Genomic DNA, 14,345 nt, shown 5'->3' with positions numbered 1-14,345 from the left:
GGTGATTCAAAGTCGGTTCTAAGGAAAGATTTGTCAATTTGGTATTCAAGATCAATCTGAATCATGTAGACTCCAAAGCTTTGGTCTGGTGGAGCTACATCAAAAGGTGTCGGAGATTGGGGTTGATTTTGATTAGTTTGTTCAGAATGGATAGGGTTAGATACAGATGATGAAACATCATAAGTACCATGGACAATATTTTGGCTTTGGTGTGACCCAGAGAGATTTAAACTATGGGGTGGAGTCCTAAGAGATGGAATCCAATAGTCAGATGTGGTAGAAGCGGTGTCGGAGATTGGGGTTGATTTTGATTAGTTTGTTCATAATGGATAGGTTCAGATACAGATGATGAAACATCATAAGTACCATGGACAATATTTTGGCTTTGGTGTAACCCAGAGAGATTTGAACTATGGGGTGGAGTCCTAAGAGGTGGAATCCAATAGTCAGATGTGGTAGAAGCATCTGAGCAAGATCTTCTGGAACTTTGGTAAACAGATGGAGGTGGTTGTCTGTTAAATCTAAGAGTTACTAATCCATCTGTATTTTGGGAAATTGACTGAATGTTTGTTTTAGAAACTTGGGGTGGAATGGCAGTCGTTTGCAACTGCCATTCAGTAGGGAAAGAGATGTCTTTCCACTGAACAAGTTTTGGGTAAACAATTTGTCCTTGGAGATAATCAGTCTCAAGGTAAAGGGTATGACCCTTAGGGGAATATTTGAGGGCTCGGGGTCTGACAGTTTTCATAGCTTTGTATTTGATGCGATGGATGATGGATATAAGGATAGATCCATGCATCATCTTGTACCCGTGGGTTTTGAGATTGACTTTGAGGGAGTGAAGAATATTTGGGTCCTCAAGGGCTATGGACATATTTGGGTAAACATTGAAATTGACTAGTCCATAACAAAGGCTTGTTTCAATAGCTCCTAGAAGGGAATCATTGAAATCAAGAAATCTTTGGTCACGAAGGGCTAACAGGAAGGATGTGTTAAGTCCTTCACGATGAAATGGTTTGCTGGCAACTTGAACTAAGCCGACATGGACATAATTAAATTTGTGGTTTTGGTAAAGATCCTGGAGAGACCTAGGATCAAAAAGAATAATTTCTTTGGTTTCTGGGGTGAAGCTGATGGTATGTTCAATGGTTTTGATGGTTTCGAATGAAAACCAGTCTTTATCATAAACTTCTTTTTGTGAAATCTTTGGCATATCCCATTTTTGAAGTCTTTTGTCTATGTTTGTTATTTGGTCTTCATCATAATAGAGCACATTAGAACTTGTGCTCGTCACCCCTACCGATTTCATTGACATGGAGCGAGATAGACGATTCATAGTTTGAGATCACTTAAGCTTGGGGTAACCTCCTAGGTCTAGTCATTTGACAGAGTATTTCCAACATAATTTAGGTACAAACGTTATCTTACACTCTCATCCGCCACTCCTCCCAAAAATCCAAAGGCTTATACCTCGTCAAAAACTAAAATAGATATAAATATATATATATATATATATATACACATATATATAAGAAAAGACTACTTTGAATATGGAGTTTGGTTAAGATGATAATAACAGCACTAAAAATTCTCCCGGAGAAGGGGAAATTTCACTGTACAGAGGATATGAAATACACTTATTATTCTTATATCTAACAGACAGATATAGCTTTGAAAAAGCAGTCAATGCTAAACAAAATGCTCACTTGTCGAAAAAAAAAGAAAGGAAAAAAAAAAAGAAAGGATAAAGAAACAGTAAAGTACCCAGCCAATCCTGACTCCTGTACAGGAATATAAACCATGAACGATCAAAGGCTTTTACAGTACAACCACAGTGTCTAGTCATATATGGGCCAAATCATTGGTCTCCATTGATTCCAAAGATGCGGACCTTGTGCATGTTTGGGAATTTGGCAACCACCAGTACAAAAACTGCAAGGGTGTTGAGGAAGAGCATCGGATGTTGGTAGTCAGTTGTGTGCGAGGCAATCAAGTACCTGCAACAGAAACAGTGAATCGATAAAAATGGTTTTCCAATAGGTGCACCTTCAGAAGAGTGGGCATCCCATTAGGTTTGTATAACAGAATGTAGAAAATAGATTATCAACAGTTCATCAGCACAGACCAGACCACCATAATGCCAAGGCCAAAGCAGCCACAGTAAGCACCATATGTTACATCTCGGGCAAAAAAATTCAGCTATTTGTAATCTTGTAAGTGCAAGTAAGGTCAAAAAATACAAATAAGGGGGTAAGCCGGGTAAGATGAGATTACAGAATATACAAGGGTACAAACAAGAAATAGTTGAAATTTATAACACGTGGAGGGTTAATATCATAGTTGAAATGTATGATACAGGGCACCTTGTTGCCTAGGCAACGTCTTAACAATTATGTACTCCCTGGCTTCCTGTTTTTCTTGGATTCTGTATAATTGGTTTTCAATTATTATTGTTTCCCGCTTTCCACATTTTAGATCGGAACTACCATATCAAATTAAAATTTCAGTGGCTAAGTAGTACAAAATGACTAGTGAAAACCCACCATATCATACAGCACAATATCAAATATAAGTTACCAATTTGCAAATTATGTTGGTCACTAGCATCAAATATATATTAAAAGATGAAGCAGCAAGAACCACAGTAGGGTGAAATTTTCACACCGTGTAGATAAGACAGGGAACCTAAGTATCTGACAGCTCACAGTTTTATTAATTTCTGGTCCGACAGTCTCTCCCCCCCCCCCCCCCCCCCCCCCCAAAAAAAAAAAAAAAAACTGCAGTACTGAAGTTGTTTACTTAAATACTTGACCCTGAAGCTCACTCACAAACAAGAATCTTTCCTTTTTTGGAACAAAAAAAATTCACACCAGGAACAAAGCTTTGTCAATCACCACATTCACATATCCATCTCCATTCACATGAATGTTTAACCATGAGTTTCGGGCACTCAGGGGCCCATCCAGCCCTTCCGATCACTGCTAATCAAGTTAGTCCTCCGTGAGGCAATATCTTGGAAGCTTTCTTTAGATCACTTTGACACACAAAATAGCATATTAATCAGAGACAGGTCCTCCCCTCTCCTGTTCAATCATTTCACTGCATCACATTCCTTTGATAGCAATGGAAGAAAGCCAATTCCCCAACCAGTCTGCTAGTACCACTCATTAAATCAGTTCCATCTGGCTACACCCACTCATGCCTTCGGTTGCCTAATCATGGTCTTTTCCCGACTCTATAGGGTTAGAATCTGATGCAGCCATAACTCTGACACCAAATTCAAGAGGGATAGGTAGGCTGAACACTAGGGTTCAGATATCAAACCCCCTTTAACAGGATCACAAGAAATCTTGAAAAAAAAAGGCACTGGAGAGGGGGACATGACCTTTGATTTCCCACCGACAAACCTAGATCAGAATCTCTCTAATCACAGAGCTTCTCACCATCTCTCACGGCAGCGAAGGCAGTGGCAATATTCTTCATTCAATCAAAATGGCCAAAAGCCTTACATTCAGTCTGTTTAAAATAAAAGACTCCCCAGCTAAATAAGTGACTTGTCTACCCATACGTACATAGCAAATAGGAAACTGAAAACAAAAAGGACACTTAAAAGGAAACCCTCTACACTAGGTAAAGGTCTTTAGCTGAAATAAAACATCTTAAAATAAAAAATAAAAAAAAGACTAAATAAATAACAGCTAGCTAACTAGCCCACATCGGAATAGGCCCACAAATGGGCTGAAAAAGGAACATTCCCACAAAGGGAAAAAGGTCCCTTTATTCAAATCTTGGCCACTAAGAGGTGGCCTGTTTGCCTTTCTTTCTATGAGAGTATGTAAGGAACTCCCCTACATCAAGAAAACAGGACAGATCAAGCCCTAAGTATGTGATTCTCAAGTGTGGCCCACTGGCATTGTTGGTCCAATGGATCACACTAATCTCTACGCACATCAACTTTAAAATTATTCTTAGCTGGCTTTACGTGAAGTTTTAGTTATATTATAGTTCTCGGGTGGTCTTTCTTTTAAAATTATTTAAGACTAAGCAAGTTGGAGGGGGAGGGAGAGGGGGAGGGGAGGGGGAGGGAGGAGGTTGTTTCACCTACCCTCCTAGAAAACAAACTCCTTCAAAGATGACATTGAATAAACCCAAAGTAACTTACCAATGTTAATGTTTGTTGAGATTTGCATATCCTTTCTTCTTCCTCCCCCTATCCCCCCACCCCCCCCCCCTTTTGATGCAGGACAGGTTTGGGAAATTCAATACAAGTCTTCCTTTGCTCTCCCGCTGCCACCTTGCTGTTAATAGATGAATCCCCATTGTGTCTAAGAGGGTGGTAATAAAAGGGAAGAGTTAGGGAAGAAAGGGGGCTTGGCTTCACTCCAAGGTTTGCAGAAATTAGTCATACTACAGAGAATGGGAGAAATCTCACAAGTTTCAACATCTTCCTCGTCTTCCCTTTCAAAATACAATGTTCTAAATCCCAAAATGAAAAGAGAGAGAGAGAGAGAGAGAGAGAGAGAGAGAAATAACTAATTTTCCAGCAATACCTCCCTAGCAACCTTAGTACGTAATAGTTTTGAAATTAAACAAATTAAAATACAACAAAATAAAAAAAGCTACACAAGTAAATAGAGCATCCACACAAGAGACATCTAGCCACAAGTGATATGTTGCTGTGTACGACGGCGTCTCCTCTGATATGTCCTAAAGCCCTCGATGATGTCCTCATCACCCCCCCCCCTTTCTCTTTCAAGAGTCTTACCTAAACTAGAAGTCCCAAGAAAAGTCAGATTGGTTAATGCCCATATGCAAGGTAAACGTAGCTGATTACACAACAGAATGAATTAAGACTACTGGTTGCCTGCCAGTGAAGAGATAAATCTAAGCCTCCCCATATTTGATTTGATTGATGCTTTTAGAAACTCCAAGTGTGATTTCTAGAGCTCGGCTGGTGCAATTCAAGTAGATAGCATCTCTCTGTGCTTCTTCTAAAAGATATCTGAAGAAATTCTTGCTCCCCACATCCAACATCCTACAATCATCCATAGTTTTATCATATTCCATAATACTTGACAAAATCCCCAACCTGCATACCCAAACCTATTTGACTATATTTCATGAACTTCTTTTCCCCCTTCAGCATCACATACTTCCGATTGTCCAGAACTAAACTCTTCTCTTTTAAATTGGCACACCCTAAACCATACACCTATCCCAGATTTCATTGATGAACACATTCAAAAATTTCTTAATCATATCAGTTTCCCCCAACTCCTCAGATTCGAACTCCAACAATTAATTCTTTTTTAGTTTTAACTATTAAAATTCTTCCTTGACTGACAAGCATATATACCTAGTATATGGGAGAACAACCCCTCCCTAGATGGATATGCAACAAAAGTGGTATATATTATCCAAAGAAACTTATATGAGAGGTAAGCAAACCCACATCCAAAAGCAGATAAATATACCCTAAATGATCTTCTATTAATATAGTTCTATGTAAAAGTATTTGATTGAAAACATTGATGTAGCTCAAAAGGGAAGGATTCAAAATAAACTATATAATAAAGAAAAGTCCAAGATAACAAGGGTTAGTGAGGACCACTTGACTATGGGATCTCTTGGTGACCCACTCACCACCAGAGGACCTCAAACTCACACTAGGACTCACTGGCACACCCAAAAGCTCCAAAAATACATAGTATCGACTCTACCTTCTTCAAGTCAAAAGATACATATATAGGGAAGGGAAAAAATAGTCATTGGAATATAGCAGCTGATAATGTCTTGGAAAGAGTACATTTAAAATTAAAATTAAATTAATTAAAAAAAAAGTCATTGATTAAGAAAGACATTGGAAGAGAGCGAGAAAGTGGAGTGGGTATTAAATGTTCATCATCATGACTACATCAAACTTTCATCTCAGTTCATGGTGCATCTGATCAGGCATTAGAACCTCTTCTTAATTTAAACAATTAAATACAAAATGAATTCCAGAATTATGGTTACTGCATGGACGCATTGACTTGGTTGTGGACCCTAGGTCACCCAACAAGCACATTGATCCAAATTCAAGGACAAGAAACAATGAAATCCGTATAAATATAATAACAATGCATAGAAACATATAAAGGAAATAGAAAATAATAACATTAATAACATATAACATATCTGCACTACAATAACAACACAGCCTTATCCCAACTAAATGGGGTCGGCTACATGAATCATAGCCCTTCAATCAGCTCTATTCGAGGTCACACTTCATACAAGGCCTAAGTTATGCACGTCTTTTCTCACCACTTCTCCTAGGGTCAGTTTAGGTCTGCCCCTAGCTCTTTTAGATCGATCCTTCAATCTAAATCAAATCACTCATCCATACTGGAGCATCCAAAGGCCTCCGTTGAACATGGTCATGCCACCTCAAACGACTATGTCATAGCTTATCATGTATTGGAACTACTCCTAAATCAGCTCTAATATGATCACTCCCTATTTTATCCTTCCTAAGTTTTTTCACCTATCCATCTTAACATCCTCATGTCTGCTACATTGAGTTCAACTATATGATGCTTCTTAAGTACCCAACATTTGGCACCATCATTTGGCAACATAAATCATAGCCAGTAAACTGATTGTCCTATAAAATTTTCCTTTAAGTTTTAAAATAATACATCAATCACACAACATTCCAGACACACCTCTCAACTTCATCCATCCTATTTTAATTCTTTATGAAGCATCACCTTCTTTGTTTATGATTCAACCTAAATACATAAAATAATCACTTTGCAGAATCTCCTTCTCATCAATTTTGACCACTGCATTATCCATCCTAGTATAACTTTAGCTACACACCATACACTCCATCTTCATTCTACTAATTTTAAAACCTTTTGATTCCAAAGTTAATCTTCATAACACTAACTTGGCGTTAATCCTTGTGATGCAAGTGCGCAGCCTTGGACCAATCCAAACCCATCTAGGTATCCAAACAAAGATGAACCGGGTCCATTTTTTAGTTCTCGTAGGATTTCAGTAGTTTATTTTAATTAGGAAAATAATATGGTTATTTTATCTTGTTCATTTCAGGATGCTAAGTGCGTAGGAGTTGGGAGTAGAGTCGGTTTACTTTGTTAAGATAGTTTCCTATTTCAGTTGATTTTCTTTTTGTCTTTGTTTTCCTATATAATGGTTGTAACCAATGGACAAATTAAAGATTGAGAAGATGAATTGAGTTTAGTTTGGTGAAGAGCCTGTAGGCTAATGTGTAATTGTGCGATCCTTCTTCCTCCCCCCTCTTCTTTGTGTGATTCTTCTCTCTCACCTGCAACTATAAGGCTTATCTTAGGGATTTCTTCCCTTCCCTACCATCCCTCCACCCTGCTTTTGTCTCATCCACCAAAATAATATCATCAGCCAAAAGCATACAACAAGGAACCTCATCTTGAATGTCTCTAGTTAAATCATCCATGACAAGCGCAAACAAACAAGGGCATAAAGCTCATCCTTCATGTAACCTAGTTGTAATTGGGATAACGTAACCAGAAACGTGTTTTTGTGTTTTCTTGTTCTCAGAAACAAAGAAACGGCATAAATACCGTTTGGTAAAAGTGTTCTGTTCCACTTGTTTCTTGAAACATAAATTGAAATTTATAACAATTTATGCTCCAAGAAACATGAATGACGAAACAAGTTTTACTTGTTTCGCTCGTTTCTCGAAACAAAATTGGGGTACAAACAATCGATCGACCACAGGGAGCTTCACTGCTTCTCCTGCGTGAAACGTTGCAGAACCCCCTTCCTCTTGAAACATTGAAGCTTCACTGCTTCTCCTGCGTACCCGACCACGGGGAGCTCTGCAACTACGGACCCTTCTTCATCTCGTTGGTGGAACACCTTCCTCGTCACCCTCTTCATCACCGTCGCTGCTCGGTGCGGCTACGAGGAGCTCTCAAAGACTGCTACTCAGTGCCGCCACAAGATGGAGAAGCTTTGCCAGCGCTACCGCTCAAACAAGAAATGTTCGTCTCTCTCTCTTTGGCCTTACTTCAACCTCATGGAACGGATGGAATTTGGGCCATTCCCGATCGGGGCCCTTCCCATTGCCGCCATCGATCTGCATCGTAACAGAGACGATGACTATGAAGACAACGATGACGGAGACGGAGACGAAGACGATGACGATGATGACGACGATGACGACGACGAAGCTAATAAATCTCGAAGCATCAATCACATACTTCGCCGACCACCAATGGCCTCACCGTATGCTCAGCAGTGGAATGATGGTGGTCGTGGCGGTGGAGTAGCAGGGCCTCCTGGGGCTTCTAGGTTTTTAAGGAATCCGATGTTTCGCAAGAGAAAATCTTTCGGGATGGATGAGGAGGGGGAGGAGGAAGACAGAGTTGACCCGATTTCAGAATTGGCCTCGGTGGTTAGAGCATTTGGGGAAGGGTTTGTTCGGATAGAGAATATGAAGATGGAGATGATGAAGGAGACAGAAAAGTATAGAGTGGAGATGAAGAGCAAGAGGACGGAGATGATTATCAAATCCCAGCGACGTATAGTCCAATCCATTGCCAAAGCCCACCGGTTCCATAAACAGCAATTTCTGTTTCTGCCGTTTCTTGAAACAGAAACGGCAGAAACGTTAGCAAACGGGCCCTTAGTTGTAATTGGGAATTCAGTACCATGCCCCCCCCCCCAACACACACTCACACACATACATCATATCTACACTACTTAGCTCAAATCAACCGCATTCATATATTTCTCAAAAGTCATAATCAAATCTCAAAATTCCAATATTTTAGATTTGAACAGTCAAGGAAAAATTGATTACCAAATATGGGAATTTTTTTTTTTTTTCATACTCCAATATGAAAATAATTGATTTACCCAAAGTTGTTTGGAAGATAATCCCCTTTCCCTAAAAAAAATTGTGGAGGATCTAAGATGTCACTGAGATTTTGTGTTCATAAATTTCACCTATGGAAGATTTGCATCCCCCTTAATCTCATTTCAACACCCCCCCAAGTTTTTTTTTTAATATATATATATATATAGATAGATAGGATTCAACCTAAATTTGGAATTATGACACATTTAAAGCGGCCAATACAACTAGATTACACCAAACAATAGCCCAGAAGTTGGAGTCATGACTTCAGCAGGTCATTAGTTTTAAACCACGCTGTCCACTTCAATCTACAAGAGTCTTGAAGTACACTTTGTGAAGATTATCCACATCCAATAATTTTTCAAAATTAACCTCACTTGTCAAAGAGAGTTGGTCACATTTGTGACTACTAAATGACCATTTTCCCAAAAACCTCAAAGCATGAAATATTTGGTCTCAGAACTAATCCAAGAAGCACATTTTCCATTTGGTGACTCTAAATTTTATGCATGCTACGTTCATATTGGGAATGCACAACGGGTTGTTGGCTCTCAAAAAATTATGAAACAGGCTAGGGTTTGATATGTTGCACAAATAAAGAAACCAAGGATCCATTTGGGGGTTCTCCATGAATTAATTTCTCAGAGCCATTTTATGACTTTAAGAATGCAAAAATTAAAGTTCATGTCATAAAAAATACTCACAGCACCACAGGTACAACAGTCAAAAACTTCCTATTGCGAGTGAGCTGCTTGCCGTTGTCCATCTGCTCCCACCAAGTCAATCCATTATATATACCCTGATCTTCAGAAAATGGTGTTCCCTTCTTCCAGTGGAAGAAGTGATAAGTGACCTGAAAGAAGCGCACCAAGCCACCAACCCTCAATCAAGATACATAGAGGAATGGAAATTAAAAAGGAACGAGTATATTAGAACATTAAAAGCAAGATCAAAATTCTTTTCAAACAAATATCATAAAATTTTAGTATAGAATACAAGAAGTCAATAACACAATCCAGCTCATGAACAAGAGGGAATAAATAGAAATTGATACTTTAGAGTGCCAAATAGAAGAAAGCAAAGGGTCATGAACGAAACTAAGCCATAATATAGACTCTCTATCAAACTGAAAAAAAGGAACATTAACTCAAGCTAATAAAGAGTTATTCTCAAATTCCAGAATGCAGTGCCGGACCAAAATAAGACTTACAAGGAGCTCTAGGAACTCTGAATAGTTGTTTGAACAATGAGTTACATTTACGCATCGTCAATGCTAATATTGGTATGTTTGGGGCGATGAAAGAAAATAATTGATTAGTCTTACTCAAGGATTAAAGTATCGGTATCGGTCATTGTATCGGTCGGCCAAAATTAAGATACGTATCGGAGGGTATCGTATCGTATTGGAGATATGCTGGAGATATGCTAAGGATATGCACATAAATGGATAAGAAACACACTTTTATAAAATAGTCAAAAAATAAAACTATACATAACATGTATTATGCATAAACACTAAATTGAGAGTATCGCACTAAGAATCCAAGGTTTGTAGTTGTCCCATAAATGTAAAATCCTTATTCTCAACCTTGAGTTCCACTTTAGTTAGAGAGAAAAATGGCTGACAGAAACTTTGGAACAAAAATCCCTCAAAAATTCATTTTTTTCTGAAAAATGACCCATCTTGGCCATCATATGGCCGTATCACACCGTATCGGTATGTAGTCGATACACACTAATAGGAATCATGCTACATACCGAAATGTACATTTCACCTCGATTTTTAATTTTTTATAGAGTATCGGTGCGTATCATATAGCTGGTGTATCGGTATGTATCGTAGGATACATATCAATACAAAAGGGTTTTAAAAATTCCATGAATCGTATCGATAAGGTCCGATACAATACAATACGTACCTATACTTTTTTCTTCCAAAAAATAAAGAAAAGACTCGTGGTAACCATTCGAGCCAATGAAATTAGTAATATTATCTGTGAACATTTCGTGCAATATAATAGAAAAGTAAAGATTGTGAATACCAGCACCATACTTCAAGTAGGCGACGGCATTGCTCATATTCTTGGTCTTGATGAAGTAATGGCAGGTGAATTAGTAGAATTTCAAGAGGGTACAATCAGTATTTCCCTGAATTTGGAATCAAATAATGGGTGTTGTATTAATGGGTGACATGAAACTTCTAAAAAAATTTGACTTAAAATTTCTTTCATTTCGAAATCAAAATCTAAATAATATTAATTACTCTTTCGGGCATTTCTCGAAAGGATAGAAGTGTTTGGAATTTAACCAACTGAGATATCCGGAATAATCCAGAAACATACAATTTATTATTTCTTCATTCGAGCAAGAGACTTATTCCGATTTCTATATTATTTCTAGATCCATAGACCTAACCAATTAAGTACAAATAAAAATGAGGGACTAGATCCGTAGGTTAATACCTTGTTATAGAACTTAAGCTTGATAGAAATATCAGATCAGACAGACTCGACAAATGAGATGGGTTCATTAATGATTCACTCACCTTCCCTCCAACACCCAAAATGAAAGGAGTGATCTCGTAGTTTTTGGTTTGTGAAGATGTGTTGTTATAGAAGAAAGATCGATCGAATAGATGAAATAATTGGATCTATAAAAAGGCAGATTATCCTCAACCAGGTGTTTTTTCGTTGGGACTCCACCATCAAACAAGGCCGAGCTTGCTTATTTATTGATATTGAATTATTGAACAAAACTAGAGATAATTTCCTATTTCTTCCTTATTTATTCTATATCCACATTTTTTTATTCTATCTTATATAGATTATCCATGTAGTGCCAATCCAACACGTCTTTATTTATTTATTTTATTTCATTCAATTGTTATCAAATTGAAAAGAAAAACATAAACTTAAACTAATAAAAATTAATTTTTAAATTCCAGTATGCAATGCCCGAAAATGAGAAAATGCAAAGTGATAACTATTTATTAATTTAACAGAAAATATCACTGCATCTTGTTATGAAGGTAGGGCTATCAAAAGGAGGACTCGAACTGACCAAAACATGGTTCAGTTCTGTCCCAAGCTAGACCTTGTTTCGTCCCATCGAGCCAGCCTTGTTGGCCCCAATTTTGCAGCTATGCTGGTCCACTCCTGCAGCCATCGAACCAGCATAGATGCCCCTTGAATAGTGCATACTTTACTTCCCTAATTGGTCTTCTAGAAGAGCCCAAACAGCCAGCCCAAGCAGCCATTGATCTAGCCTATCCAGCAGCTTCCATAACTAGTGTTACTGTTCACGTGAACAGTATTTTTCTCATAAAGTTTTGGTCTTCAAAAGGATCTTCTAAAAGTATGTCAACTGTCCCATCTGATTTGGAAGGAAGAAGTCCAGGATAATTCAAGATCTGCATATCGATTGCAGCAAGAGTTATTTCCTTTTTTGGTTTTTCTTGGTTAGCAAGCCAGCATTATTTGTTAAGAGATATTAGATTAATAGGAGTTTCTATTTTTATATTTACTTTGTTAACAAGTTCGTTATTAGGAAAGTCTATGTTGGTTTCCTATTTAGTTACTTTCTAATTGTAAGCTGAACTCACCCCTTTATAAGGAGATGCTTTAATCAATTGAGAAGTGAAAGAAGATTGAAGTTTATGAAAATTGAGTGTTTACTCTGGCTGAGATAGCTATTGCCTTGAGGGGTGAAATACCCAAAACTTGAGGGGTGAGATAACCATCCTGACTCTATTCCACCCTTCTCAACCCCTTCATCAAATTCTCTTTCTTTTATTATTTTCCTTTTATTTGTTTGATGTTAGAGAATGTTTAAGTAATCAAAGTAAGCTTGTTAAAGTCCAAAAGCTCCATCAAAAGGCCAGTTTGAAGACCTATAGCTGTTGTTCTGCAGAACTTCCATAAAGTTTCCTTTTTCATTCTTCGAGCATAACTTCCCAACTAGCCATCAGTTGAGGCTCATTTTTCGAAGGATATTTGGACATCACACAAGGGATCTTTGCTCCAAATTTGAGGTTCATCGAAGGCTGAAATCTCAAGATATCGAAAATTGTCAAAAGTTTCCTACTTTATGACGGCAACATAACTCTCAATTCAGCCATCAGAGTTGTCTCATATTTTGAGGGTTTGTTAACCCATATAGGATCTTCATCTACTCCAAGTTTCAGCTCCATCTGAACTCAGCCAGATTTTGAGATCCTGCATGGGATTAGCATCAGTTGTGATTCTGGTTCTACGTTATCTTGTGGTTTCTTTGAGCTCTAAAATACAAATGAAGATCGTGATTTTAAGAAGTCACAATCATTTTGAAACAAAAATATAAAAGTGCAATGACAAAGCCTTTTAGCAAAAAAAAAAATTTGATTAATATATATCTTTCTGATATTTTAGAAACAGATTTACAGTCAACATTCTGGTTTACAACACTCCACACCGTATAATCAACTTGCAACTCTAAAATAAAACTATAACAAAATAGATATCTCTTTTTAACCCAGTGTGCTACCCTGTACTCCTAGCGTGGTGAAGGTTAACCAAGCAAACCATATAATTAGATAGGACTTGAAATGAAATCAGACAAGTACTACTGCAAACAAGCTACGGCTGGTGCACTAGTATCAAAGAATCAAAAAGACATTGTCTTTACTATAAGAGAACCTGATAACATAAAAACCTCCAATTCATCGTTGATCCGCCTACAAACTAATTACTTCCAGTACTCCAATGAAAAAAAAAAAAAAGATGGCTCAAAACCCCACCCCCCCCCCCCATGTGAGATGATCTACTCGTAGCACAAATTCGTCAAACCATCCACATGATCTATTTCTATAGCATAACCCCATCCTCCGTGAGAAATACAAAAACACAACCCTAAATCCAAGTGACAAACAAAATAACTAATTAAAGCAAATGAATCAAAAGTAGCAAATAATTTAACCCATACCTAAGCCCCAAGAAACCTAGATCACGAAAACAGAAACCAGAATCCCAATATTACAAAGAAGAAAACTTCGAGTGTGACATCAAATCTAGAATTAAAGAAATAAGAAAAGTAAAAAAAGGAGAGAAAGGTATGATGAAGATGAAACTTACGACGAAATGACAGAGATTAACGATGGTCCAAGCCATGCCAGGAGTGCAACCGAAGACAGAAAGCACCATAAGCCATGAGAAGAAGAGGATCAAGATGTATGTGGTCCAAACCCCTGGATACATGAACCACTCTGTGTTCTTGTTCAGATCGGGAGGGGGCACTGCGTTTACGTACAGTTTCCCCATTCTTCTGGATGTGAAGCTTAATCCATCAACCATTAATTAGAGATCAAATAGAAAGAAACCTCTTTCTTTCTCTCTCTCTCTCTCTCTCTCGTAGTCGCAGAGAAAGAGATAACACAAATTATTCGTTGTTTATTGGACATCCT

At 37.8% G+C, this 14,345-nt stretch overlaps 1 protein-coding gene across 1 annotated transcript; it reads right to left on the bottom strand.

Moving 5' to 3' along the window:
- Window positions 1-1,561: 1,561 nt before the first annotated feature.
- LOC122061527 (ORM1-like protein 3) lies at window positions 1,562-14,317 on the bottom strand. The gene is made up of 3 exons (XM_042624815.1): window positions 14,017-14,317; window positions 9,613-9,761; window positions 1,562-1,997 (listed from the first exon to the last, which is right to left on the bottom strand). The coding sequence occupies exons 1-3, from the start codon at window positions 14,233-14,235 to the stop codon at window positions 1,859-1,861; spliced, it is 507 nt and encodes a 168-aa protein (XP_042480749.1). The 5' UTR covers window positions 14,236-14,317; the 3' UTR covers window positions 1,562-1,858.
- Between the last annotated feature and the right edge of the window lie 28 nt (window positions 14,318-14,345).

This window comes from Macadamia integrifolia, chromosome 14 (assembly GCF_013358625.1).
Source record: "Macadamia integrifolia cultivar HAES 741 chromosome 14, SCU_Mint_v3, whole genome shotgun sequence".
In the NCBI taxonomy this organism is placed as follows: Eukaryota; Viridiplantae; Streptophyta; class Magnoliopsida; order Proteales; family Proteaceae; genus Macadamia; species Macadamia integrifolia.
Note: the sequence above shows the minus strand (reverse complement) of the source record. Positions and strands in the feature narration are given on the sequence as shown.

Bases quoted from the DNA above. Each gene is read 5' to 3' on its own strand.
- LOC122061527 (XM_042624815.1), bottom strand. From the start codon at position 14,235: ATGGTTGATGGATTAAGCTTCACATCCAGAAGAATGGGGAAACTGTAC. The intron at 9,762-14,016 runs GTAAGTTTCATC...CGCTTCTTTCAG, and splicing joins TTAATCTCTGTCATTTCGTC to GTCACTTATCACTTCTTCCA. The intron at 1,998-9,612 runs GTGAGTATTTTT...TTTCTGTTGCAG, and splicing joins ACTGTTGTACCTGTGGTGCT to GTACTTGATTGCCTCGCACA.